The sequence below is a fragment of the Neopsephotus bourkii genome, unplaced genomic scaffold (genome assembly GCF_033783945.1).
Source record: "Neopsephotus bourkii isolate Nb327-2 ecotype Australia unplaced genomic scaffold, CSIRO-AGI_Nbou_v1 NB_936, whole genome shotgun sequence".
Classification (NCBI taxonomy): domain Eukaryota; kingdom Metazoa; phylum Chordata; class Aves; order Psittaciformes; family Psittacidae; genus Neopsephotus; species Neopsephotus bourkii.
In genome coordinates, this window is record NW_026901430.1 from 1,559,317 (window position 1) to 1,586,813 (window position 27,497).

The window sequence follows — 27,497 nt, forward strand, 5'->3', positions numbered from 1 at the left end:
TGAACACGGCAGCTGGCGCAGCTCCTGCACGCTGCCACGTGTGGAACGGAGATGAACGCGGCAGGCACACATGTGGATGAGGCAGGACCCATCAAGGCCGGCCCCAGCACGCTCCGGGGTACGGATGGCTCAGCAGTGCTAACGCACCAGCGCCTTCCATCGTCTCTCCCTCATCTCCTCTCTTCTAACGTCAAACAAGAGGAGGTTTAGTCAGGAAAACAAAAACCGAGTACCACTGGACCCACGTCCCGTGGCCAAGAGAGCCTGTTTAAGGTGCTGAGACACAGGAGGACACCAACGACAACACAGAGTTTTTCTTACTTTATTTCTTTGTTAAAATTAAATATTTCGTGGCTGCCAACAGAGCAAATCGCACCGTGTTCAGGTTTCCCGCGACCCTAATGCACAGTTCCCAAAACCAAACAACAGCATATTGAAAATACTCCTCAGGCTTCGCCCCCCATGGAAGCCCGCAACATTTGTATTATTAAAGACAGAACTAGAAAAAAAATATGCCCATAACAACGTTTGAAAATGTATTTGCTACATCGTTAGTCCCAACCTCCCGTTTCTGCTGCTCTTCAAACTCCCAAGTAAACAACCAGCTCCCCCGTACTACCCTGTCTTGTCACACAAATTACAAGACACTTCAATTTTAGGTATCATGCAAGTCAGTAAAAGAGCTTCTTCCCGAGACACTAACACTGAAGATTTGTTCCCCCCCTCCCCAGACGTGACCCTTAAACTCTTCTAGAAGTGGCAGTCTTCTCCCTCAGACCCAGTGCAGCTGGCGAAAACAGATTAAAAAAAGCTACAGAGAGAGAAAAGGGGGAAAAAAAGAGAAAAAAAAGAGGATTAGCAAAAAGAGAAAGGCATTCAAAAAGCAGGAGAGAGAGATGCAACACGGGAACAGCTGACAGAGGAGATGGCACCTCCCTGTGGTACCTCTGGTACTTCAAGGAAATCACACAAGTAAAAACCTTTTTTCATTAAAGTCTCTAAGAAGACTTTATAAAACTTTAAACAACATTGTAGTAACAGAGATGGTCAGGAAGAACAGCCAGTGGCCTGCAGTAAGGTTTAAACCCCCACATTAAATGGTTCTTTTAGCAGATAATCTAGAAATCTTAGAATGGTTTGGGTTGGAAGGGACCTTAAAGATCACCCAGTTCCAAGCCCCTGCCACGGGCAGGGACACCTTCCACTAGAGCAGGTTCCTCAACTCACTGGCAGACTGATATGGATTGGTTTGGGGATCAGGCCAACAGTCAGCAATACAGGAAGAAGTAAATATTCAAATGATTTTAACTTGCTTAAAAAACCAAAACCAAACCCCAAACCATCAAAGACTTACGGGAAATAAAACTGTATTCATGGTGAAACTGAATACCTTAGAAAATACACTGCAAGCAGGAGTTTTAACTGCCTGACTGCTGCCAATGACAGACCATTGCTGGTTCTGGGTTCCTGCACATGGTATGCTGCTGCTGTGCACAGCCAGCTGGACTCATGTGCTGCACAGACACTGTTCACGAGGCTTCTGCAGCCCCCAGACCACCCTCCTAGTGAAATGCTCAGCACTAAACCCAGCATTACCTAGCCTAGCTGGGTCAGAAGTGTGCTTATCGTCTGAAAACCCTGGGTTTAAGGGATTTTGTTGAAGCTATTTGGCAACACGCAGCCTGATCTTTCAGCAGGGTTGGGACATGTGGGTTCACCCACTTACAGTGAACTCAGCCTGCACACAGTGCACAAGGAGCAAGTCTGAAGTGGAAATGAGGATTACATGCTGGTAATTCAGGCAGCATGAATTAGCAAAAGAAAAAATAAAAGCAAATTAAACCAGATAGATGATGTCATGAGAATGACACCAAGTATAAGGAGAAAAGAGTTTTTTAATCCCTCAACTATGGGATAATTAAGGTGGTGTTATTTAATGTCACCAATAAATAAATTTAATCTGCGCTGTTATTTTGCCAGCAAAAATAACTCACAGAACTTATTTTGACATCCCTTATCTATCTGGGAGGAGAGAGACCAGGAGAAAGGGGAATCCATTAATTGTAAGGGAAAGAAAATAGTAGGATTTAAAGCTGCAGCATCCTAAGCCTCTTTAGGACTAATTTTACATTGTTTAATAAAAGCAATAACCACCGGTACATAGCAAAGCCAAAATCACAATGAGGATATAGGAGAGAGCAAGGGTAACACCATGGAAAGGTCACAGCTGAAATGCTGTCACGTTTTATTAGACCCTCCGATTTAACAAGTTAATGAAGGTCCATTCCAGCCCATTGTATTCAGGGGTAATTACTCAGTACAGAGCCATGGGTTACTGTAAAAGAAGGGCAAAGAAAACAAAAAACAAAAGAAGTAAATGTTAACCAGAATTCACTGTCTGAAGTCTTTATTCAAAAACAAAACTCATCCAGAAATACACAGTGAAGACACCTGCAGGCAAACCACAGTTGCACTTGGCCAGAGTGGACTCTTGGCCCCAGTGAGCAAAACACCCTACTTGTTAGTGCAAATCTTGCAGTAAAACAAGGCTTTGCTGAATAGAAAATAAGAGAAGCAACCTGCCAGCACCTGTACACTTCTAAACAGATGCCAAATAATAAAAAAAAGGTAGTAATTTTTGAATTAAAAACAGAAATGGTTGGAAACACTGAGAAGAAAGTCAAACGTCATCGTCTTTCTTCACCAACACTGGTATGTACAGCAAGGTGACCAGCTTTCCCTGAGATTGGATCCAGGATGTGCATCCAGGCCAGCACACTGAGAGGGAGACAAGGCAAGAGATCCTTCGTGACCCCTGCAGCATTCAGAGAACACTTAGTTGCAGACCGTGGATCCAAGTTTGAGATTCCCCCAAGGCTGGGGACTAGAGGTTGGGACTCAGGCCCACGCTTGTGAGGATGTCAAAAAGTCCTTTAAAACTGAGTCACACAAGGCAGCGCAGGGGGTAATGAGGCGTTAATGAGGCAAATTAATAAGGGGAGAGGGCAGGCAGTCTCTGGAGACAGCATGTCCCAGCCCATGGCAGCATCAGTCCCTGGAAGTGCTGAACGCTCAGCACCAAGCAGCTGCCATGCAGCCCTTGCACATGGAGGAGGAGAGGCAAAGAGCTGAGCAATGAAAAGAGGGGACACCAGCTCTGTGAGCCTGCTGCTGCCCAAAGGGAGGAGGTGTCAGCAATGAGCATCTCTTGCCAGTTCCATGTAGGCTGTTGCTGAGTTCTTCACAAGAACAACCATAACCCACAACAGCCAAGGGTGTGGACTTTTGCTTAAAACAAAATGGTGAGCGCAGGAAGGGAGCAATGAGTAAAAGTGAGCAAACAGGCACAATGGCATAGCTGCGTGTTAACCAAATGTGGGGGCATTCGCTTCTGGTGTGAAGGGAAAGGTTCTACAGGAAACCCGAACTGAAAATGAAAGAAAAAGGCAGATTAATGGTTTTATGGATTAATGACAAAAAAAAAAAAAAAACCAAACAACAAACCAACAAACAAAAACCACAAACAAAACAAGAATATAAATGTTTCCTAACACACAAACACACAAAAAGAAATGTTGCTAAGTGTTAGTAAGGTTTAATTTGATTACAAAACATGCTTTATGCAGACACACACATGCACACACACTCAACAATGGGATGAACCAAATTTATCTTCTAAAACAATCCTTTCACAGTTTTGCAAGCTACAGGACTCAACTGTGCCCCATCTGTATCCTTGCAAAACAGTGGAGCCCTGCAATACTTTATGGATCAATATGGGGAGTATTTTTATGAATGCTGGAAAAGTACCATATATACATATTTAATTTAGCAATGACAAATGCCCACTGAAAAAGACACTGTCTGCATTTGTATACTAGGAACAAAGAACTTCATTTGATTTAAAGCCCAGCACACAATAGCGTACAGTTCTGAGGACTGTCAAAAGCAATCCAAAACCAACAAAAATCAGTGATGTTCACTCTAATTGCACTTTAGCTGTGCCTTCATACCCAGCACCAGAATGAACACTCTCATTATTTGAGCTTATTTTTCCACATTCAGAGCCTGATAAGCAGAGAATTGTTCTTTTCATTGTTTTACAGTTACCGTTGGCAGCAGAGACATTCATTCAACCAGACTGCTCAAGCCAACTGTAAGCTCCAGTTTGAGCCCGTGCAAGACCCTTCTGAAGCTCTTCTGTTGAGTGGAACATCCCATTGAAATTAAATTCAAATGCCTCTCACTGACAGCAGAAGGTTTACTTGCTTTTCCATTTCCCTTGGTAGGGCAAAGAGGGAAGGAACCATGGAATCGGCTTTTCCCTATTAAAGGGCAGACCATAAGTTAGTTTGGACCATGTCCTGGAGAGAATGTAAATCCTGGTTTTGTCTGCAGGGAAGGGTGGACTCGAGGCTGAGTTTTCAGGGCATTCTATAGTTAAGTGCTGCTGTTCCAACATGTTCCTTCTCTGAGAGACCTGTGCACCTCAGCTTGGGGTGCTGTTACCCTTGCCTTGGTTAATAGAAGCAAGACATCCCTGTGAAAGCTTTCTTTTTCCTCTCACCAGAGAATCAACAGCAAATTAAAAATGCTCAATTAAACACACCCAACCCAGCTGTAAGTACACCACTGTCATTAGCAGTTGAACTAATAACCCTAATGAGGATGCTGTTCTCCTGCCAGGCAGGTGCATTTCTTACACATCTTAGTTTAAATGAACCTTCATTTTACAATAGATGCTGGCACTTTGTACTGCAGACACCTGCTTGTGGCCAGACTTTTTAACCCTTTCAGGTGGCCTATATCCTTCACAAGCCTCCTCACGTATCAAATACAGCCCTCATCTACTACTAGCCTCACCCTAGCCATGGGCACTCTTGGCATAGATCTGTGTCTGTCCAATAAAATTGAACATCCAGTCCATGAGTTACCAATCTGACTGTTAAAAAAGTCTCTCAGTTTCTCTTCAGAGCTTTCATTATCCGCTAAATGCTCAGCCCATCATCTCTCATGGTTTTGGACAATCAACTATAATTAGTCAGCAAGTGAATATTGGTTTGGTTACTCGGCAGTAGCTTCTTTAATGCCCCCTCATACATACATACACACACACATACACACACACACAGTTTGGTGATTCTCTGGTGCTAGGGGACAAAGAAAAGCTCTAGGTATGTCAGATTTTACCATTTGTCAGCATGTGGAGGGGAGGATAGAAACTAGTCTTTCACTGTAACCACAAGTTAATACTCTAGCTTGAAGGGGTGGGAGGGAAGGAAAAGGGAGTAACATTTTCATGGCTAGCTGGGTTCTGTCATCAGCACCACGTCTCCATAGCAATTGTTGCCATAGTATCAACATGGCCTATGGGATTAAAAAATATCATTTATTTGTAAGGGAGATGGAATATAGAAAACAGAGCCAACAAAGTGCTGGGAAGGTTTAAAAGGAAGAGGATCTAATCCTTTTTCTGTGTTTCATGCCCTAATACTTCGTCTCTCTGCATTTTACTTTGCAGAATCTTTAAAAACAAACATCACTGCAACCTTTTTCCACAACTGCATTATGTAGAGAGAGACTGGTAGAGCACTTATAGTAAGGGTGAAAGCAGAGGAAGGCACAGATAACACTTATAGGCTTCTGGCCTTGCACAGGGTCTGCTTTTTTAGGAACTGCAACTGATCCCATTGTGAGGTCTATATTAGTTAATGACGCTTACCAGAACAATGTGCCTCATGCACCATGCAGCCAAACAGCAGCTAACTGTAAAACAGCATATGTGTAAGAGCTAATCATGATGATAACTATGTAACAAACAAACAAAAGAAACTAAGTCATGATTAGTGCAAATTATAGAGCTTGGGTTTAGAAGAGTCACCTGTGAAAGAAAAAGGCCAGTGTACTGCCAACTACTAGTAAACAAGATAAAATTAAGTTACAGCTTGTGAAATTTATGGATTGTTAGAGATATTTATGATCTAAATACTGAAATGAATTATTAAGGACAAATGAAGAAGCTACAGAGTACAGAGAGCAGCACTATTTCTGACAGCTATTTTCCCGAAGGAGAGAGAAGCCCCCTAATACCAAGCCTTACTCAAGCACTGACCTATCTCTTTCATGGTGTTTTCTGTGCTTTTCAGAATCCTAAACTGACACAGATGGTACCATGTGAATGTGCTTGATGTTAAGGAGCTCTTCCAGAATCAGAACTGCTTCTGGGAACAAGAGTGTGACTTGGCCAGTGACTGATCGCTTACACTACATCTCCCTTTTCTGCATTCCTTACCCTGACTGACTTCAGTTGTATATTCCTTACACAGTCCAAGCTCCCAGTATGAAAAGATAGTAAAAATCCCTGAAGGTAATTCAAAAGAGCAAATCAAAATCCACAGTGGAAAAAGGAACGGACAAGTGAGAAAAGAGCAGCACTAATTGCTCATCACAAAAGAATGTTGACACTGAAGCAGCTCCAGCTCAAAACTGGAAAGGCTAAACCAGGATCTCATTCTGGTTATTGGGTTTTTCCTCTCCTGATTCCAGGCTTAACGGCCAAGAGCTATTTTCCCTGACAAACTTTTTGGGCACGTGCCATATTGTTCATATTAACAGCACTTCTCCATGTACTTAAGACCATGTCATGCAGGCAAAATGTACTCTGGATTTGCCTCAGGGATGTGCAGAGAGGGGATTATGGCAGGGGTACAGAAACCAAACCCTTACTTTATCTGTTCACTGCTCTTTGCACACATGCTAAGGTGGCACAGCACTCCATTTTGGGAAGCATACCGCAGTGAGAAGAAAAGGAACTGCTCATTGCTGTGTGAACTGGGAGAACTGTTTCACCTGTACTCTTGAGCAACTGAGGAGCATTAGGAGCCTGGCATGGGCACTGCAGACAGCACAGATCACAGGATCCTGATAAGGGGCTGGATACTGTCACCCCACTCCCTGGCATGGGGAACTCCTGCTAAAGCCATGCAATATCTCTCATTGTTTCTGTGGAGGGCAAAAAGCTGGTTTAGGGCTGGAGAAGGGTACAAGCACTAACAAGGAGCTGCAGATTCCAGAATTCAAGACTATTAGTTGCCCTCATAATTTCCACAGTATAACCTTTCTCCCATCCTAAACAAGTAAGACCCTGAGACAGGAAACACTCCTCTCTGAGGATAGTGGGAAATCCCTACTATCCACACCCTATCCTTGGCAGACAAGATTGTTCCACTTCATTACAAGCACTGTCAGACCAAGGGAGGAGCCTTGGAATCTTGGGGAATAAAAACAAGTTCATCCTCTCCCATGCTGTCAGCAAGCAAGGGGGGAGGTCAGCTCTGCTCCCTACTCTTCAGGATGATAACTAAAAGTAAAATACTTCCAGCTACTGCTCAGCCTCACCAGGGACTAAATCTGTCTGCAAACCTTCCCTTGGTAAGGACTCGCTAGGTTGGGAAACAGAGACACCCAGAAAAATAGTAAAGGAGAACCATTCCCAAAAACAAATACCCCAGGTTACCAACTTACTTTTTCCTTTCCTTATCTCTTTTAAGAGTTTGAGATCCTCCAGCCTGCTGAGCCTGAGACTGAAGCAATTCAGCTGCTGTCTTCCTTTGTTTAAATGCATTTACTTCATCATCCAGAGACTTTTTCTTATCCTCTAGCTTCTTTTTTTCATCCTGATGTAACTTTTTCAGGCGATCAAACTTTTCATGCAGCTGGAGAAAAAGGAGAGAGCTGAGCATGACCCAGCACTACCAGATATTCTCTTCACAGGAAAAGAGAAAGATGGAAGGATTCCGTGAGACCTGAACCTGCAAGGCTCCACTGGTCTCTACATCATTTCTAGCCCCCTAAGCTGACACTGCTTAGAAAAAGGGCAGGGAAAAATCTCCTTCCACAACAGCTTACAGACCAGGCAGTGTTCTAGTGATGCACCACTGCACAGACTAATAGAGGACTGGGAGAATGTAATGGAAAAAAAATATTTAATCCATTTCCAGGGGCCTTATTCCACTTTAAAGGTCAGTAAATTAATGGATTTTTCCCAATGCTCAGTGTAATTTTTTATATAAGAAGTTTATATCTGGAGCTGTTTCTCTCCTTGAATTCTGCCACACTGCCACTCTCCATCAGAATCAAGACTGCACTTTCATGGCGCAGTGAGTTGTACACTACAAGCAGTGTGATCTAGTTTTGTCCTACAGTATGAACACATTAATGTCCCCATGATCCCAAGTTGAACTTTAGACTTCTTGGTAATAAAGTCCTAAACCACACTCTGCAGAAAGTACTTTGGCAGCAGCTAACTGCCTGGGAGTAGATCTATCACTCACAACCATGAAGAGACAAGTAGTGCAGTCTTCACCTCTTTTTCAGCCTCCTTCAGCTCTGCTTCTTTTTCCTTGACCCTCTGGACAAACATTTGCCTCATTGCCTCTTCCTTTTTCTGCAGTTCTCCCAGAAACTCGTTTCTTTTGGCTTCATAAGTTTCTTGTAAGCTAAAAAGAAAGGGAAGTCCAATGACATGACTTGGGACAAACACGGCTTCCCCTGAGCCTCTGAAATCAGACCCTTACCATGAATACTGCTTGTCCACAGCACATCTGGTACTCACCCACCCACGTGTGCCTGAGGCCACCTTTATCCAACCTTTTCTGAGGTCTGTAAGCTACTGCCCTTTTCTGTATGTTGAATGCTGGGCAATTCGAAGAGACCAACTGGCAACACACACTAGTTCAGAAGGACACTGCTGTATCCCTACAGCACAGACATTTCTACTCCTATACCTGCAGTTTCCGAGTCAATCCTAAACAAGCTATCTGGGTTTTCACCTCTCATTCAGCCAGCACCTTTGCTGAAGTCTGGATTTATCTGACCTGGCAGGTATTCTTGCTGCACTGGTTCTTCACATGCTCTCTCAAGGACACACACACACACATGCAGTGCATCCAACAATGCTTCTCTCAAGCTCTCCAGTCTCCTCAAGGATCCTACCTGAAGGGTTTGCTGTCTGGATCAGTGTCCTTGAAACCCATCTCTTCCAGCTTGCATCGTCGGTACAGCTCATAGTGGCGTGTGTGGGTCTGTTCACGAAGGTCTTCCATATTTACACGGATCAGCATCTCCCGCAGCTTCACAAAATCACAGTGAGCTTCATTCTCCACTGTAAGAAGACATAAGGATAAGATGGGGGCAGAAACAAAGGTCTTTTCCCACATTCCCCACCTGTCTACTCCTCCAATTGGTTAACAGCCCTTCTGAGCAGAGAAAACTGTCGCTATAGGCCTGACACAAGGATTTAACAAAGGGTAATTCCTAGAGAAACATTAGAAGTCCAGCAGACCCTTGTTTCTCTTATGAGAGCTCACTGCCTCCTGGCAGAAGTGTCACCATTCATGCCTTGAAAATCCCAGGGCTCAACTCACCTTGCACAGTGCCCCAGGGGTACTGACGAGCTTTCATCATTTTGTTTCCTATTTTCAGCTCCTCCGTGCTCCCGATCACTGCAAATGGCAAGTGGGCCTGGAACACATTCAGTGATAGCCACGTCAGTCCCTCTCAACTCTGGCTGCCTTGCCAGCACACAGAGGTTAGCACAGCCACTGAGCAAGACAGTCATTATGCACACGCTAATCTCAGGGACTCTAGTCACTGACCACTAGCCCAAGACAAGGAGGGAGAAGGGAGGGTCTTTTTGGAAACCTTGTTAGTGCTACCACTCTATATCCTCTACCTGGCTGATCCTCCCAGCCACGGGGTCTCAGGTGAGATGAGCCAGTGCAAGACTAGCACCAGAACAACAGCTCAAACAACATGCTGCGCGGCTCTGACTGCGGTGCTGTTCCAAGGGCTTGCCGTAGCTGAGAACATCTGCACAAGCACAGAAGCAATAAAAGAGGTCTTGGAGCCTTCTTGATTTTATCCTCTCACCTCTCCCTCAGCTCACACTGGAGCACAAGACACATCCCTCTATTGGATCATGAGATCTGTCCTTCATCCCCGGAGTAACAGCTCTTTCCTCCCACTTGCTTCAGCTGTGGCAATGAAGGACTGAACACAACCCTGCACGGGGCCAGCCTCCACGTCCATGTATTCCCAAAGGTCTGCTGCAGGCTGAGCTGGGAAGGACTCTGCGTTCCTGGGGCTGTGCTAAGCCTGCCCCATACTAACACTCCATAACCTCATGCTTCCTGCAGCTGAGTTGGGATCAACCTTAGCACCCCCCCTCAAATCCTACAGCACTCAAAACTGGTTCTGAGAAACCCAAAGAAATGACAATGGATTTACAAATCCTCCTGATGTTGATGCTGTGTGCAGCCACTGCTAGACGGCTGCAAAGCCAGGGGACAAAGGAGGCCAAATTCAGGGATCACACACCTAAGACACTCACCCAGTGCAAGCTCAGCAGTCAGAACAGAAACACTCCTAACACCTCTCTAGGCTCAGAAGACCACACCTCACACTCATTCCCCAATCTCAGGCTGCCAAGCAAACCCCCAGACACCGCCATCATACTTTGCTGCATATATGTTGTGCAGTAAGTGAGATCTCTCCCCACCTCCGCTTGCTCCTGGGAAGTATACTGCATCCTGCCAAACTGCAAAAAAGTCAAGTGCAAGGCTTCAGCACTTAAAAATAAAGTTGCCAACTCCCTGCACCCACCTCTTCTGCTGAGTTTTGTGCAGTGACATTTGTTGGCTACCATCTTTTAAAGCAAGCTGATCTCTGGGCAATTAAAAGGGCCCCAGGATATGGATATCCCCAACTATATGAAAGATCAGTGACCCTGGACTGCTCTCAATAGCAGGTAATGAAGTTTTAATTCCACAGGTTATCTGAAAACTGGGTCAAGTTTATAACAGCTGGTACAAGCAAGAGATTTCAGAGATGATGTTCCCTGTTTCTGGAGTGTGGCTCATACAGTCAAACCTTGAGTACTGCAAAACTGCCTGCAAGCACTCCCAAAGATGGGTTCTTCAGCTTTCATTCCTCGGCCTCCCAGCTCTCGAATAGGACATGTAGAGTAAGTGGGGCTGCTGGTCAGTCTGATGGGGCCATGCGAAGGCTCTGTGCAATGCAGCCTTCTGGGTCACTTCCCATGCTGAGCTACCTCTGCGATCAAGCTGACACACCAGCACCCAGAGGGACACAGAGCTGAGCCTGCTTTGCGGGAGAGGGCAAGCAGCAGGAAAAGGAAAGTGGTCTTCCAAGTTGAAGGAAGCTGATTTTCAGCAAAAGGCTGTCTCATTGCAAAGGGCAGGGGGATACAAAACACTGGAGGGGAAGGAAACAAAGCTGTCTGAACTGAACAGCCTCCACATCACAACATGGGGGAAACTCCCCTAGCCAGCTCTGGAAGGGGTAATTTGTCACCTTATTTCTACAGCTGTAGTTCCTCCTGCCTTCAAGACAGACCATACACTAGCAGCAGCACCATCCACAAACACTTCTGCACATGTGGTCAAGAAGGATTATCAGTGGTCCCTGTGGCAAGGAACAGCCACAGGCAAGAGAAGAGCCCTGGAAGCAGGGCTTTTCAGGAAACAACAGCCTAGGAAAACAAAGACTGTCCTTGCCCTGCACAGCCTCACTATCTGTCTGATTTCCTACGTGTATCCCTCAATAGATACACACTAAGACAAGGAAGGGGTTAAAAGACTGGTGGGGGGGGAGGGTCTGACTAGAAAAGCCCACCAGAGAAGCAATAGCCTACCAGAAGGCTCTGATAGCCTAGGCTGACACTGCAAGGATTGGATGCCGGTGCAATCCTCTGCTTTTAAGACACAAAAGAAGAAGGAAAGTGGATTTCAGAAGCATTCCAATATGGGCCACCAACCCCTACAGCAACAGTGCTGTTCTGGGAGAAGAGGAAGCACTACATCACTTACATTCATTGTTCCATTTATCTCCGCCACTGATTCATCATCTGTTGGGAACTGGTAGATTTGAACCCCATTACTAACCAGTTCACTTGTGATTTTAATTTTAAATTTGGTCAGCTCACTCTTGGAAATGGCATCAGATTTGGCAATGATGGGAATGATGTTCACCTAGGAAAGAACAGAGCGGTAAGAAGCCCTCAGCTTTGCTCCAGGATGCTTTTCCAAGTCTGCAATACAACTTACAAAGTGCTCCATAAACACATAGGCTTTATCTGCCAAACCAGTCATGTCCACTGGTCTAAGGGCTATTCGAGGAGGGGAGATGTGCTCTGGAAAAGCAGCACATGGTGAACCTGCTCAGTAAGAATTAAACAAGCCTACCTTGCTGTCAAGCTTCTTCATTGTTACCAAGTCCAGGGATTTCAGCGAGTGGCCTGTTGGAGCAATGAAGTACAAGCAAGCATGTATCCGGGTGTCATGGTAGTTGTGCAAGACCCTTCTTATCTTCAGTTCTTCTTGCAAGTAGGCTTCAAACTGAGCATCAATGAATTCAACAATGGGCTTATAGCTTTGATGAAAGGAAAAAAGAGAAGACTTACACATCTCATAGTCAAAGAGGTAAAGAGACAGGGCTCCACTGCTTGCTTCCAAGAAACAAGCTACTTGTTAGTTTCACTTCCCAAGACCAACCATCTCAATCTCCCTTCCTCCCCACCAGTAAGGAATTTTAAAGCTGAACTACTGACAAGGAGATGTGGTCCTACAGCAGATGCCAGGAGCCGATTTGGCAAAACACAGTACTAGAAATTCAGCAGAGGACAGGAGACACACCATGGACTCTCACACTTTGAAATGTAAGGGTGCAAGGCCATCAGAAATACAGAGCCTGTCAGATCCACAATGTAAAGGACATCAGTGCATCTTAGAACTAAAGATAAAACGTAACAGACCCACAACAAAGCAAATCCCATCTGCACACCCTTTAACCCCCACGCTCTAGCCAGGCTTGGTTGTGAGCTGCCAGAGATACTTCCCCAAGGTATCTCAGTGCACATCTATCGTGCTTCCTCTGGCAACACGTAAGAGCCCTCCCAGAAGTGGCTGTTAAGCCAAGTGGTTTGCTTGGCAGCTTGTGGTCAGCACAGCACAAGGAAACAAGCACAGATGCCCTGGAACTCTCCACTCTTCCCACCAGATGAATTTGGGCAGAAGGCTGTCAGCAGGGCAGATATTGATCTGACAGCATGAGAAAAGATGCTTTAATAGTTGAAATACTGCTGACACACCACAGCCTCTACCTGCTCTTCTACCTGTGCCATCCCAAAGAGATGTCAAGGACAATCCATGAGAAGGAAGGAGAAAAACTTTACTGTGCAGTCTGACCCAAATAGGGCATGGGGAGAGACCCTTAATGAGAAAATCAGGTCACGATACAGCCTCTCTCTCCTTTCACTCACCTGTCCTCTTTATTGATCTGATCACCAAAGCCCACTGTGCTCACAATAGTCAGCTTGAGGTTGACATTGCTCTCTTGCAGGTCGTATGTACTGGATTTCAGCTGGACCCCAGGCTGTGAGTGAGATGCTGGGTCACCTTCAAACTTGGTGTTGAAAAGTGTGTCCATGAGGGTGGACTTGCCAAGGCCAGTTTCCCCTATTTGAGAAAAAGAGCGTTGAAACATTCTGTTGAATATTAACATGCCCCAGCCTTTCAGCTTCCAAACATTAACAGGGGTAAAACTGTAGCAGTTGAAAGCAGATCTCATGCTCCAAAAGGATCGTCTGGCAAACAGAAAGCTGTGTACAATGGGAGGTCTGTGTTCCAGGCAAATTACATTTCACAGTCTAATGGCCATTAATATCGCTAGAAAATAGAGATGAAAAAGGAGAGGTGAAAAGGCAAAGGGGAAAGCATCGTTCAGATCCTGCATAAACCCACAATCACACTACAGAAGATGCTGTTTTCATTAAAAAGTAGGGCTTATTGCCATTTCCAAATAAAGATGCTCCAGATCAATGTCTTTAACAAACAGCCACTGAAACAGCCTCCTCCTGTGTGGAAGCAATGAGAACTGGTTCTAGTCCTCCAGCAAGTTGTGCAGTTTTTCCTGTACTCACAGCAGACTGAGTGGAGGATCAGCCTTCTAGACTGGGAGGGGACATTTTCTGTTCTATCTGGCTTCCATACTTTAGGAGCTACATGCTATACAACACTCCAGAATCTGCTTCCAAAAGCTCTGCAGCACTGAGCTGTTACTTGGATTCCATCTACCAACAGGGAACTATTTTCTTGTCTGTAAGGAAGAGACAAATCCCAGTCTTAAATTTGTTTTAGATACATCCCAGGAAGAACAAAACACAACCCTCCGTGCACTCATTCCACAGGGCAGCCTCCCTTACCACGCTCTGACATCGGGGCCAGCTTTCTACACTCCAAGGATCTGACTTCGTGAGCAGTCTGGCCTGCTGCCCTGGGAGGGGTGCTGTGTTTGGGGAAAACAGGGATTTCTGAGCAGCCCAGATGGCTTTTGCTGGAACTTCAGGATAAGCAAGTGAAGGCTGCTGCTCCAGCCCGCTACAGGACCACAGGGAGCCTGTGTCTGGCTGAAGCAGCCTTCCCCTCCCTCCCCAAGCCCTCAGCTCCCAACCAAGACAACTTCATCATTTTCCTACTTTGCTCAGAAGAAAAGAGCTTCTTATTTTTGTAGGTTTAGAGCTCTGCAACAGATCCAAACTTGCATGAAATGCCCAATTCAACAAGGGGAAACTCCTCCCCATCCTCCCCTGTCCAAATCTCAAAGCCTCACCACTGCAAGCAGGCAAATTCCTCTCTCTTGGCCCCAGAAGAGACTTTTCTCAGTCAAGGCTGAAGTACAGGACAGACAGGGCAGGGAAAACATCCTCTGCTCTGGGAACTGAGCAGTCTCTGATTGCCATGATCATATATCAGATATCTTTCTAGAGGCAGCAAGATCCACTAACATTTGAAAGTCAATGTACACCTAGAGCTATGCTCCACCACCAAATAATTCCAGTTACAGCCAGAATAGGCACAAGTCCAGTTGCTCTTTGCACCAATCTTGTTTGCAAAAAAGAAGACAGAGTCAGCACCAGGAGCTGGAATTGCTGCAATCCCTTGTGCTATGTCAATGCATCAGCCAATTTTACACCACCACAAACAGAGAGCACCAGCACAAGGGACCCAGCAAAGCACAAGGTTATCTCTGTCACTGGAAGAATGAGCTGGACCACTCAGAAGACTTGCGGCTGATCACGTCAAACCCTTCACTGACTTGGAATCTCATGCTCTGGGCTTTTCGGGTACCAAGTGCCCCAAACAGTGAGCAGGTCACAAAGCACTGCCCCAGTCTGAACTGAGATGTTGAGGGTTAACAGCAGGCAGCCTGCATGACCTGCCAGGCCCTTCTCAGGGATGCCAGGAAAAAGCAGTGTAAAAAAAAAGGCCAAAATCTAAACAGGCTGAGAGGGCTGCAGCATTTCCAGAACCCCTGCCAAGGGATGGGTGGGACAGTGCAGGGAGCTGGCTGCTTGCCTGGGAATGCCAGGAACCCCGATGGGGCATCTCAGGACAGGGGAGCTTCAGTCCTGAGGTGCAGGAGCTACACCCTCCCACTGGCCTAAAAAACCTCTTGTGCTGCTGCCTCAAGTTCTCCACCTCACAGCCTGATGGCCCCTGCAGCAGACACAGATCCAGCAGCCTGCACCCAGGGCTGCAGGACAGGGGATCCCCACTGGTGATCAGGGCAGGGAGCTGCTCTCAGCTGAGGATACACACAGTTGTGTTTAAGTCACACTGGCTTCCAGGCAGACAAAACACCCTGTAAAACACCTCTTGTTTCTGCCTCTTTTTCGGTGAAAGGGGTTCATACGAGGCCAAGACTATTGTTTAAATGCATCCTGATCTGGCTAATCGTTGCCTATGTTAAATCAATCTAATGTGTTGTTTCTAGCACAAGTGACTTTAACTGTCTGGGGTGGGAGGGGGCAGGAGAAGTGCAAAAGAGATACAGGCATATTTTTAAGACAGAACTTGCTTTTATACTCCATCTCATGCCAGCTACACAGGGCCAGCAACAGCAACTCAGAATTCACACACTGGGGGTTTTCCTTGTGGATGAGGAAGGTATTTTGCCATAGGTGGGAGCTGCCTACCCAAACCCCTATAACTTCATGCTTGAAACACAAAACACCCCACCACTAACATGGCATCTCAAACGTGGAGCCTGCACACCAGAAATGACATTGAGTCAGCAGATACACCCATCCCCACACTGACACATCATGGGATCATTAAAGCCTGCCAGGGAAGAGGAAGACTGGAGGAGAGAGGAGTAACTGCCTCAGCTACAAGACAGAGGATGTTAACACTGACAGAGCAACACGAGATGGTAACAGACTGAAGATGTCAACAAAGTGCTTCACTGTGTTAAGTATGACCAGAGCTAGGGAGCAGTGCTATCTGAAGGGCAGAATGACAGAAGGAAGGGTTTCTGAATGTCCTTGGAGTTTCTGCCTCACACAGAGGCAACTTTCTGCTGGCTGGAAGATGTAAATGGTGCCAACTGCTTCTTGCACGGCCAGAAGTCCAGATGGAACAGATGGTCTGATGAAAAGGACAAGTAGTCTGTGCGTGTTCCAGCTGACAGCGCCGGAATCTTCTCCAAAAAGCAGAAACGATGAATGGGGATTAAGGGAGGCAGAATCACCATGGAAAAGGCAGCAGTGTATACAAACCAAGTGAGAGGCATCCCTGGCAGGGAGATTATTTCCTGGTGTCAGGCTTCTAGCACACATGTGATTAGATCTCAAAACTGTACTTGGGGATTATGCAACTCAGCTGTGGTCTGCTCTCCTGCAGCAGGGCTGACAAAGTGCTGTGGCGATGACAGGGCAGGGAGAGTGACCTTTAGTGAGAGGTCTGCACCAGGACACTCTGACAGCTACTGAAAAGCTGTCAGAGCCTTTCATTGTGAGATGGATTTTTGCTGCTAAGGCTCATGATTTTCAGAGGCATGATAAAAAAGTGGCAAGAGACACCACACCAGTGAGGCTGTGGACACACACTAACCCCACACCAGTGCCCAGGAGACACCATCCACTGTTAACACCCAAGAACCTGCCAGGCTAGAAACACTGTGCTGAGCTCCCCACGCCTCCTCTGAGCCTCCTGAGACATGCTCCCTGCTCCAGTGCACATGCACACGGTGTCTGCGGTGCTCTACAGAAGCAGTTCATCAAATCCCTCATTGACTGAGCAGTGACATCACTTGCAAAAACACAGCTGGGACAAGGGCCACTCTCTCCCATTCAGCTACTGAAGGTGAGGAGCTCCCATACCCGTCTCTGACACTGGTCAGTAGCTAAGGTGGAGGAACAGAAGCAGCTGTGCAAACAGCAAATGCTTCTTCCCCTGGGAAGTTCCCAGCTTCCCAAACCAAAACCTTTGAGCTGATGGCACTTTCATGGCTTCTTGCTTCCACAGAGATTTCAGTACCCTAAGCACCCTGCAGCAGTAAGCTGAATTATAACCACAAAAGTTGTGCTGCCTTTTTTGTGCCTTCTGATTTAATTTGCTTTCCCCCAGGACATGTTAAGTGCAAAACCAAACAACTGCTCGCTGTCCCCCTACTCTACATCACTGAGGATTTAAGAGGCCCCAGTCATATCATCCTCAGTCAATTCTGTATGAGGACAGAGGAGCCCTTGGAGTACTTCCCTGTTCAAAGGCATGAGACAGCTTTCACGAGAGTGCCCTTTCACATGAGAGCAACACCCGTCCTCCATGAGATTAACGACTGTAGCTCCAGATATCAAATAATCCAATCTTAAAGGAAATGTATATGCATGCACAGCCCTTTCATGTGAAGAAATGGGAGCTAATCCAGTGTAGCAGGTTGACTGAGATAAGCCCTGAGGCACCTCAGCCTGATAAGGCCATCTCTCACTGAGAGGAAAAAACAATTATTTTCATCTGACAGGCATGCAAAGACACTCTGTGATTCACCCATCAGAAGGCAAAGGCTGTGCTGCAGCGACAAGAGAAGCAACATGGGCTCACAAAAGGTGTTGAACTCCCTCAGAGGACTACCAGGCTCCCAGACACCATTCTGCACCACAGGGGACCAGCAGCGAGAGCTAAGGAGTCCAATGGCTTTTTGGTTGGAGAAACCCTGTTCTTTTCTCAGCTGGCTGCATCAGTGACCACAACACCAACCACTGGGCGACTTCCAGGCTGAACAGCTCACCACCCCATGGAAAGCTGCCTGCTGGAGAGCAGATGGCAGCTCTGTGTGAGGGAACCTGTGCTCATCCCTCCCTTCCCCAGCCAGTGAGAGTTCTCACACACCAAGGGGAGAAGGCTCACTCATCTGGAGTGAGGGACCTCAAGCAGTTGTGGTACAGCTCATGGGAAAAGAAAGCTGCCTCAGAACAGCCATTTCTCCTTGCACTGAATAGACTGGTTAGGAATCCCGCTGCAACTGCCCTTAGAGAGGAAGGAGAAACTCCTGCTTATAATGGTATAGTGCAACTACAATCTATCCTGGCCAAAACTGAAAGAGCTTACATTAAAAAACACGTAATCTTTTCTTCCTCTTTCTTTTCCCCATCTCACTGAGAAATACCGTCAGCACAGAAGGTCTCAGCCATTAAATGCTTCTCCAGCCTTTGCACTGAACATTTTATCATGAAAGCTTTTGGAAGAAAATTGTTGTGCTGAGGAATAAAGTATCAAAGAAAACATCCATAACCCCTCACTTCTTATTAAAGGTTTGCTCATTTATTCTATCTTTGGCTCTAGTCTCAAAGGGGAACAGCTTTTAGCATGAGAAGAGCTAAAAATTGCTCCCCTCTGGACGTGCTGCTAGGAGTCATTTCTGAGGCTTTCTCTGGCTCTTCCACCAGGAGCTGGAGGAATCAGTGGCTCAGATCCAGTGCAAAACTGTCACTGCATTTTTTCCCCCAACAGATGCCACACATAGCTGAAAAATAGGGGGCAATAAAGTGCCTTTATACCATACTTAGCGGCCTTATTATGGGATCAATTCATCTACTTGTTCTGTAGGCCCCAATCCTCATTTGCTCCCTGTTCTTCCCATTTTCACCCCAAACTCCTGCAATACAAGTGAGACCCAATGGAATAAATGACAGATGGATTCTGGGAGGGTTTCTTTTATTTCTTTAGGTTGTTTAAGAGTTTAACTTTGTTACCACAAGTTAACAGAGGACCAGACACCTCTTACAAGGCATTTTAAATCCTGACCTCCTCAAATCAAGATTTGTGTATCTTTTCCCAATGGATTCTATTAATTTCTTCTATAAAGTTTCTTTATTTCAAGGTTGACCATGTTTGCATTATTACTATTCATAAACGACTGACATTAATAACTGATGTACATTGATCTTGGTGAGTTCATGTTATTCACATCAACAAGCAATCAATGCATTCCATTTCCATTCTGCAGAGGAAAGCAGAAGCATTCAGTTCCTCTCCACACATCAAAGTGAATATATATCACAGGAGGCATCTACTGCTACACCTATAACTTGCAAAAAAAAAAAACAACCCAGCACAACAGCTGAATAAATGCAAAAGGATATACTTCAAGACTTCAGTCTTTAGGATGAGAGTTTCACTAGGTCATATCACATTCATGTACTGTGGAAAGCACCCAGCAACTCAGCCTGACAGTGACCTCCACTTGTCAGCAAAGTTTATCATCTCACAGGAATGCCATTGTCAGGGAAAGTTTTCTTCTCAGCTCCATTTAATGGGGCTCAGCTCCCCCCTCCTCACTCTACTCCTCTTGTCTCAGACTTAACCCTGTCCTGGACAAACACCAGGTCCACACCAGGAGCTGGATCTGTCTCAGAGGGTACAGACAACCTTTGTGTGGGTGCAGAGCTGCTCACCAGCTGAGTCCCCAGGAGGTGTCCACAGCTGTAGCTCTCCCCTCTGTCATGCCAGGCACAACTGGGAGCATCTGCAGACAGGGGCCTACCCTGAGCAGCCATAGCCACACAATATCCTCCTGCACCCGGATGCAAGGCACCATCACCAGTAAACCAAACTAATTGTCCCGTCACACAATTAATTCTCTATTATAAATTTTCTTATCTACCTAACCAAACTACTGAATCAAAGCCACACAAGATTTTACTTCTGTCCCCTAGGAGTGCCTCTGAGACACCATTTGGGAATCTAACCCTGGGGAAGACCTGTGAGACAGGCAGACGCTGCAGGGCCAGACACCAAGTCCTACTACAGTGCCAGGCCACAGCTGAGACCCAGACCACATGGCAGCCTGGATAACCATCTGACCAGCTAAGGCCTGGCCAAACACTATTTTAATTCAAGCATACACAGAAGGAGGAGGGAAAAAAAAATAGTTTTTAGTGATTGAAGAGGAGCATGACTGGTATTTTGTTAAAATAATTACAATAATAACCCCACGCCCAACCAAACAAAAACTCTGAACAAAAGTCTCTGGCATGAGTACCTATTTTCCTTTAAAAACATGAAATTCCAACATACTAGGAAAATAAAGATCATAATCAAAGCGTGGGATTTCAGGTATTTTATTCCTATGGTTCCCTGCTGGTAGAAAGCTATACTGCATAAGCCCAGCAGGGATTTCCCAGGGCACCAGTAAATCTTGTTACTGAAAACAGTACAGTCGGGGAAATTTAAATCCAAGCTACCTTGTTAACTGTCACCTACAAGCCACATCCAGCTGCAGAGAAGCCCTTTTCAGCAAGAAAACTTCCCAAAATGGAAATACTCACCCACACACAGGATGTTGAAACAAAACCCATGATTAACTGACTTATTAACCAGCTGGTCAGGCAAACTGTCAAATCCTACATGTCCGGAAAGTGGGACAGTACGACAGCCTTCACCCTGAAACACAATGAAACAGTTGTGTCATGTTCAAGCAAAATACACTTATCTGTATAAATCCTTAAGACCTCCCAAGTAGAATCAACTGCACAGTCCAAGCAGAGATTTGCACATACACTGTGAATTGTGTCACTGTGCTTCCCTCTTCTCCAAAACTAATCCAGGCAGCACAAACAGCATGTTTCATCTGGGGCACATTAGAAGATAGCCCTGTCAGAAAAACATTAAACTGTGCAAAACCAAACACAGCTGCTGAAATAGGGGCAGCAAAACATTTGTTTCTTGAGAAATTACATAGACACTCAAGTCTAACACTGAAAACAAAAAGAAACCCATGCAAAGGAACATATTAATGATACCTCCACCTATAAACATATTGCAATTCACTTAATGTGAATTGTAACTCACATGTAATTCACATTTACAGCTGCAATTACAGAATCTAGCTAGAAACAGTTAGGAAAACTGTACCTACATCTAGGAATTGAACAACCCAAACACTCTATCTCTGCAAAGCTCAAGTGCTGTAGCACTGGAACAGCAGAAAATACAGTCTTCAAGGTATCAAATGCAGTGATATCTCCTATATTGTTGCAAAGATTAAAATCTCAGACTGCAAACAGGAGCCTTCCCAAATCTATAAAATAGTCATTAGCACCAGAAAATCGGGGATTGCTGAAGCAAGCTGCACAGGCAGGAGGCCAGGCCATGTAAAGCAGCAGGTCTCCAGCTCTGCGTGCTGGTATCCAAGTTTTAGAGCGTATCTTTCAAAGCAAGGAACCAAACAGGGAAAAAACATGCAGCCCCATCAGAGGGGAGCCTGCATAGGAGTTTGGGAACAGCTGCCTGCTTGGGGGCACAGGCTGCTCTTGCACAGCCACCCAAAGGACTTCATGAGAAGCTGCTCCCACAACCTGCTCCTTCCTGTGCCCAACACCACTAACGCCATCCCCCAGCCAGGAGTCCCCTTTCTATCCTAGGGAGCAGAAGAGCTGAGCTCCAGCTCCAGCTGTGCTCCCCATCCAGCACAGATGTTTGCTTCTGGAGGGGCAGGCAGAAACTTTCACCTGGCCATTGCACAAAGTCCTATCTATGTACGCCAAGGCACTCCATGTTCCAAACATGCACAGAAGTAGTAACAAACCATACACAGAGGCTCAACCTCAGAAATGGCATCATGTAACACAGAGAGTCAGTGCTAGCCCTGTGTATTTCTGTGTACTTGGAAGTTCCCCTCCTGCAACTCCCCAATAACGTATTTTGCTTTCTGGAGCAAATGTATTTTAGTGTCAAACACAGAAAGTTTCCCACTGGCCTTTCAGGAACATCACTGGTTTCCAAGAAATACTACAGCCAAAAGGCAATAGTTTATAGGGTGTAATTTAAACTTACTCTTTCAGAATCATGTTTCCACATATCTTGAAAGCCTTTCTATGGGGACAGACATACTGGTTTTCCTTCTTCTGCTAAAGGCACTGGTATTTTAGGTCAGGAAAACATCCCCAAGGACTGCATTTCCTACAGTAGCCTGCCAGAGTATGATTACTTGCCTCATTACTGCTTTCCTGATGAGGGCTTTTTCCCCCAAAGAGGCTCCAAATACACTCCAACCATTAACCATGCTTACCACTCTGTGATGTGTAAATATGTTTTCCCTTAGCCATATTTTGTGTATCAGTCTGACTCTTCCTGCCAAGATGTTCACCAAATATGGTGCTTTATTAATTCCTGAGCACCATGCCTCCAAACGACATGTTCATCAGGAAGGTGCTTGAGTTCCCCAGCAGGTTCTGTTTTTGCGTTGTGAGGATGCAGCTCCAAGGCCCAACAGTTCACAAATAAACAGCTAAAGCAGAAGAAAGGGAAACTGGCAGGCACGCAGATCTTATGATAATACAACCTCTCCCAAACTGCTTTCATCGAAACAAACCCAGTGTTGGAGTACCTCATGGCAGTGTTTGATCTGCAGCAACAGCACCATGGCCCAGGTGAAGAACAGATGGGTGGACAGAGTCCACAAAGGCATGAGACAGAACCTCAGGCAGAAAGGGAAGGAGAAATATCAAGCGTATTTTTAATACTCAGCCATAAAACTGCATCATTGGAAGACTGAACACTACTCTCCCCAGGAAGTGTGGGCAGGAGTGTAGGCTCTCATTAAGAACAAATCTTTTTCTCATCCCTAAATATAAGTGTGATCCAGATGGAATAAAATAAATGGTAGAAGTTAAAGTTGCTCTCAGCTGAGAGGAGGCATTTACCATCACACAGAATTCAGCCTGCAAGTAATTTCCTGTAGCCTCTTTTTCTAGTCACCTGTGGTTTTATAATGCAGTTAAACCACAGTTCACATCTGCTACAGGCCAGGAAACAAGTACTGCAAAATCTGATTTCCAGCCGCAGCAGCTGAGCCTTCATGTTACATACGCAGCCAGGAGGTAATATTCTGCTCCTCTGGCTAAAAACCCAAAGCTGCTTGGCCAAGGCATCAAGAGATCAGATGTAGTGTGAAAAAATAAGAAATAGTGTTTTAAGATCGTACTAGTTTTGACACACATCAGAAAGCTGTCAGCAATTACCAAACCTGCAGAGATAAAAAGAAACATTTTCTATCTGATCCACCAAGAAACAGTGCAAGTCACCAGTCTCCATGCACCAAGTGGTGTCAGTATCCAGAACACTGCTATATATAAATAGCATCACCATAAACAACATACGAACCCAGCAATTAGTCATCCTGCCTGTACATTAAATGTGGATTTGGATTACCTTGTTCAAAACTGAAGGAGAATATGTCAAGTTTATAAGCTTTTTGCTGATAAAAGTGCTCAAGAGGGATCTTCATTACTTATCTTCAACAACAGTCTTTCAGGTCAAACGTAAAACATATAAAGAGGTACCAAGGTGAGCAGGACTGAACTATTGTATGTGTGAAGGCTGTTCCCAGAAGCACCAGTAAGCACTGGATGGCCAACAATCCTTCCAAACTCTTTAAAGTTAGCATCTCCTTGGAACTAAGACAAAGACAGGATCTCTGGGAAGCCAATGTGAACACTGGCACCACACCAAGATACCAGATGCCTTTTTATTTCCCCGATACACACAGAGTGACACCCCCCCCCCCCCGCCCCTCTCCGATCTCCAGGATAGAATGGGCTGTTGTTGCTTGAGAGGAAGCAAAGCATGTTTGCCACAAACAAGATTAGAAGAACAAAAAGAGCAGCATGCTCTCTTGCTGCATTACCGGGGTGTCTTTTGCAGAGTGAAAATAAGGAGCAGGCTCTTGAAGAGGTTATTTATTTTTAATCTGTCTTTGGAGGATTTACACACCTTTTGTTAGGGCTTCTCCATGCCACAGAAACCACTGCTGCCACTCTAAATCTTAGAGAGAACTAATCAGAAATATATGGAAAATACAAAGATGTTATAATAAATTACTCCAAGCCTGAAAGCACTATAAATTAAATATTAGTTTACATAAAATGGGCCAGATTTAGACTCCAGAAGTTTGGGTCATTCCAGGGTCCTTGGGATGAAAAAAAACCCCATGATTAGAGGAAAATCCTGCTGAACGTGTGTCTCTGCCTTGACCTGCTTTACACAAGCAGGTATAGCACTGTCACCTCCTGATATCCTCAGAGCACTAAGAGGCCGTTACCACAGAGCTTGCTTCACAAGATAATGCAGTGGTGCTGCTCATTGCAAATCTCAACACTCCACATTCAGAACAGTTTCTGGTGGTCTGGACTAAGGGAACAATGAGAAAGGACACCATGTCAAAGGAAAAGCCTCCACCTGGTGATATTCGGGCAGAGCACAGCAACTAAATGCTACATCTCTGAACTAAAGGCATCCAGCATCCAAATGAGCCTGCACAATAAGAAAACACTCCTGAAGACTGGAGTACAATACTTCTGCATATAACTGGAAAGACTTTCTGTTGAGGAGACTGATAACTGACATTTTGTACTTCTGACACAATTTCCCACCTCTGCCCAGGTAAGAATCACTTCAAACTCTGAGGCCTTAGAAACTCCCTGCAGCGGATTTCTAAAGGGCTGCAACAAACATAACAGCACCATCCAGCAATGAAAACAAATCAAGCAATGCATATGGAACTCCATCACCACTGACCATGCTGCCAGCTGCCACCCCCTCCCCTCTGCCACCCCAAAAGCTGAGACACAGGGTTAACCCCTATGCCTGAGACAACTCTTGCACAAGAAGTTAAATGTCAAATCCCAAAGCAAGGCACAACCTGAATTCAAGCTTACACATTATCTTTAAGCCAGAACACCACCAGATCCCTTCTCACACTCTCAGTGTTATGGCATCCACTTCCCCAGACTACATTTGGCTCTCATTAAACAGCAAATTAGAGCAACACTTGTACCAATTACTTCTCACTTGTACAAGTGTGTAATTCTCTTATGCAATGACAGAATTATCCAGCAGACAGTATAAACATCCTCCACAAGATAAATGCAAAGAAAGAATGCAAAGTGTAGAGAAAGTATTTGTTTTCCTTGCTTGGCTGATAACAAATTGTCAGGGTGCATATAAAAGAACAGAAAAGTGGGAGATAAATACTTTTGCATCAGCCACCATGGAAAGCAAGAAGTGTCTCACCAAAGCTCCTGACACTGACCACCCTCTTCAGGCACACTGATTGCATCATTCAGACATTCAACGTTCACAAATGGCCAAGTGCTTCCAAAATCTCAAATTCTGACAGCTCTTAAGATTCTATTTCTTTATGCCCCTGCGGACACTGCACTGCATACGCTCCCAGGAGAAGTCTCCTCCAGCAATTAAAATATCAGATTTTTCTGACCTGTACTACAGAGATTCAGAGTTAGACAGTGGCCTAAGAGCCGGTCCTCTGCACCCATGGGGAGCGCTTGAATCCTGCACCCTCCATGCCGGCAGAGGACAGGAGAGGGGCCTCAGCCCTGGCAGTGATAGGATCACCCCAGGAGGGGGCTACACCAACCTGACCTGCGGGTTAGACCAGGGACAGGGGCAGGGTGGTGACCCCAACATCTCCCCATACCCAGCCTCAGCTCGCATATTTAACCTCACTGGCAGCTCTTACAGCTGCTCTGTGCTCTGTGAACCATGGCCACAATCAGATGCCCAAGATCTGGGCTGACAGGTTGTCTGTCTCCACAAAGACACCTCCAATTTGCAGCACACTAATTTCATGTCCAGCTCATAGCCAGCTTTCCCTTTTGCCTTTGAAGAGGCTGTGCTGTATCATAATTCATTCCAGGCCATGAGCAGACACTGAAACTCCTGTACATTATCTTAGGGAAGCCTAATGCTCAATTTCTTTAAAAGACAGGGGAGCAAGTGAGTCACTTTACATACCTTGGCAGTCACATACAAGGCAACGGGTATGGCCAGGAGGAAATAACATCACAAACTGGCAAGGAATGGCTACATCTACCCGTTCAACAAGACTGGGTCCATGCTAAAATGTACTGCTTTGAAGACGGAACAGCAAGCATTCACCTCAAGTATTATTTGTGTACTAACACAGGGACACCAAAGTTGGAAGCCCATCAAAACACGACAAAAAGCTTCCAAATGCAAAACTGATAGAGATTCCTTGTTAGCATTACTCTAACAAAAGCAGAGGTGGCTCAACTCCCTCTGCTCCTCTTCTGGATAATTCTCTGCAGCACACAGCAAGCTTTGTGCCACGCTGGAACGCTGGTGAGCATCAGCAGTGGAAGGAGTGGCTGTGGGCAGCAGGGATGACACCGCAGGGGGACCCCTGGGGACACAGCGCAGCAAGGATGCGGTGCCAACGTACAGTGAGAGGTCCAACAGCTCCTCCACAGCACAGGGTGCTGGACGGATGGATGGATGTCCTTCCCTGCAGCAATCACTAACAGGCACAGATGACAGTTTCTCTGGGAGGAGAACAGCATCCCTAGAGAAACAGGGATGCCAAGGGGCTCAGTGCCCACTACCACCCTCTGGCCTGGCAAGCGGCCTCCAGCCCTGCGTACGGGTGCAGGATGAGGCCTCCCCAGCACGGCAGTCCGACCCGCCCCGGAATGCAGGTCCCTCAGTAGCCGCGGCGGGGCCCAGGGACGCAGGTACCGGCAGGGCAGGACCCCCGGGCTCACCCTGGTGCAGGCAGCCCAAGGTCGCCGGGCTGGGCGGCTGCCCCACAGCCAGCGGTGGGGACCCCATGCGTTTCCCCGAGGTAACCGCGGCTCCCCTCAGCGGGGCCGACAAACCACGACCCTCCCGGGAGGCCGCCGCCGCCCGCCCCGAGCCCCAGACCCGCGGGAAGCGCCGGGCCGGTGTCCCCGCAGCCCACGCCCCGCCCGGCGCCCCCTGACTCGCCCCAGCCCGGCCCTACCCGCCCCGCTCCGGCCAGGAGCTCCCGCCTGCCGGCCCGTCCGCTCCCGGCCCGCTGGAGGCCGGCGGCAGCAGCGCCCCCGGTCCGCTCTCACCTGCCGCGCCACCTCGGCCGCCGCCATCGCTACGAGCCCGCCACAGGGCCCGCCCCAGCCGAGCGGGCGGGCGGGCAGCTCCGGGCGCGCCCACCGCGATGCCACGCAGGGGAGGGGGGGAAAGCTGATCCGCCCCCCCCAGCCGAGCGCCCCTCGCCCCCCGCGCCACCGACACCTCTCCCCGCTCTGCCGACACCCCACCCAGCTCAGTCCCGCCGCCGCCGCT

General features: G+C 46.5%; 1 protein-coding gene across 10 annotated transcripts; it reads right to left on the reverse strand.

The window, feature by feature from the left end:
• Window positions 1–306: 306 nt before the first annotated feature.
• On the reverse strand, window positions 307–27,386 carry SEPTIN6 (septin 6). Of its 10 annotated transcripts, none has more exons than XM_061358055.1 (11): window positions 27,272–27,386; window positions 20,687–20,801; window positions 13,340–13,535; window positions 12,264–12,450; window positions 11,889–12,050; window positions 9,426–9,522; window positions 8,995–9,163; window positions 8,366–8,498; window positions 7,525–7,715; window positions 5,723–5,766; window positions 307–811 (listed from the first exon to the last, which is right to left on the reverse strand). In XM_061358055.1, exons 1-10 carry the CDS (start codon window positions 27,296–27,298, stop codon window positions 5,763–5,765), a joined length of 1,281 nt encoding a protein of 426 aa, XP_061214039.1. In that variant the 5' UTR covers window positions 27,299–27,386; the 3' UTR covers window positions 307–811; window positions 5,723–5,762. The 10 variants fall into 10 exon arrangements, with proteins under 10 accessions (XP_061214039.1, XP_061214036.1, XP_061214040.1 ...); XM_061358056.1 differs by lacking the exon at window positions 307–811 and adding an exon at window positions 2,113–2,335; XM_061358048.1 differs by lacking the exons at window positions 307–811; window positions 5,723–5,766 and adding exons at window positions 2,375–3,427; window positions 4,270–4,325.
• Between the last annotated feature and the right edge of the window lie 111 nt (window positions 27,387–27,497).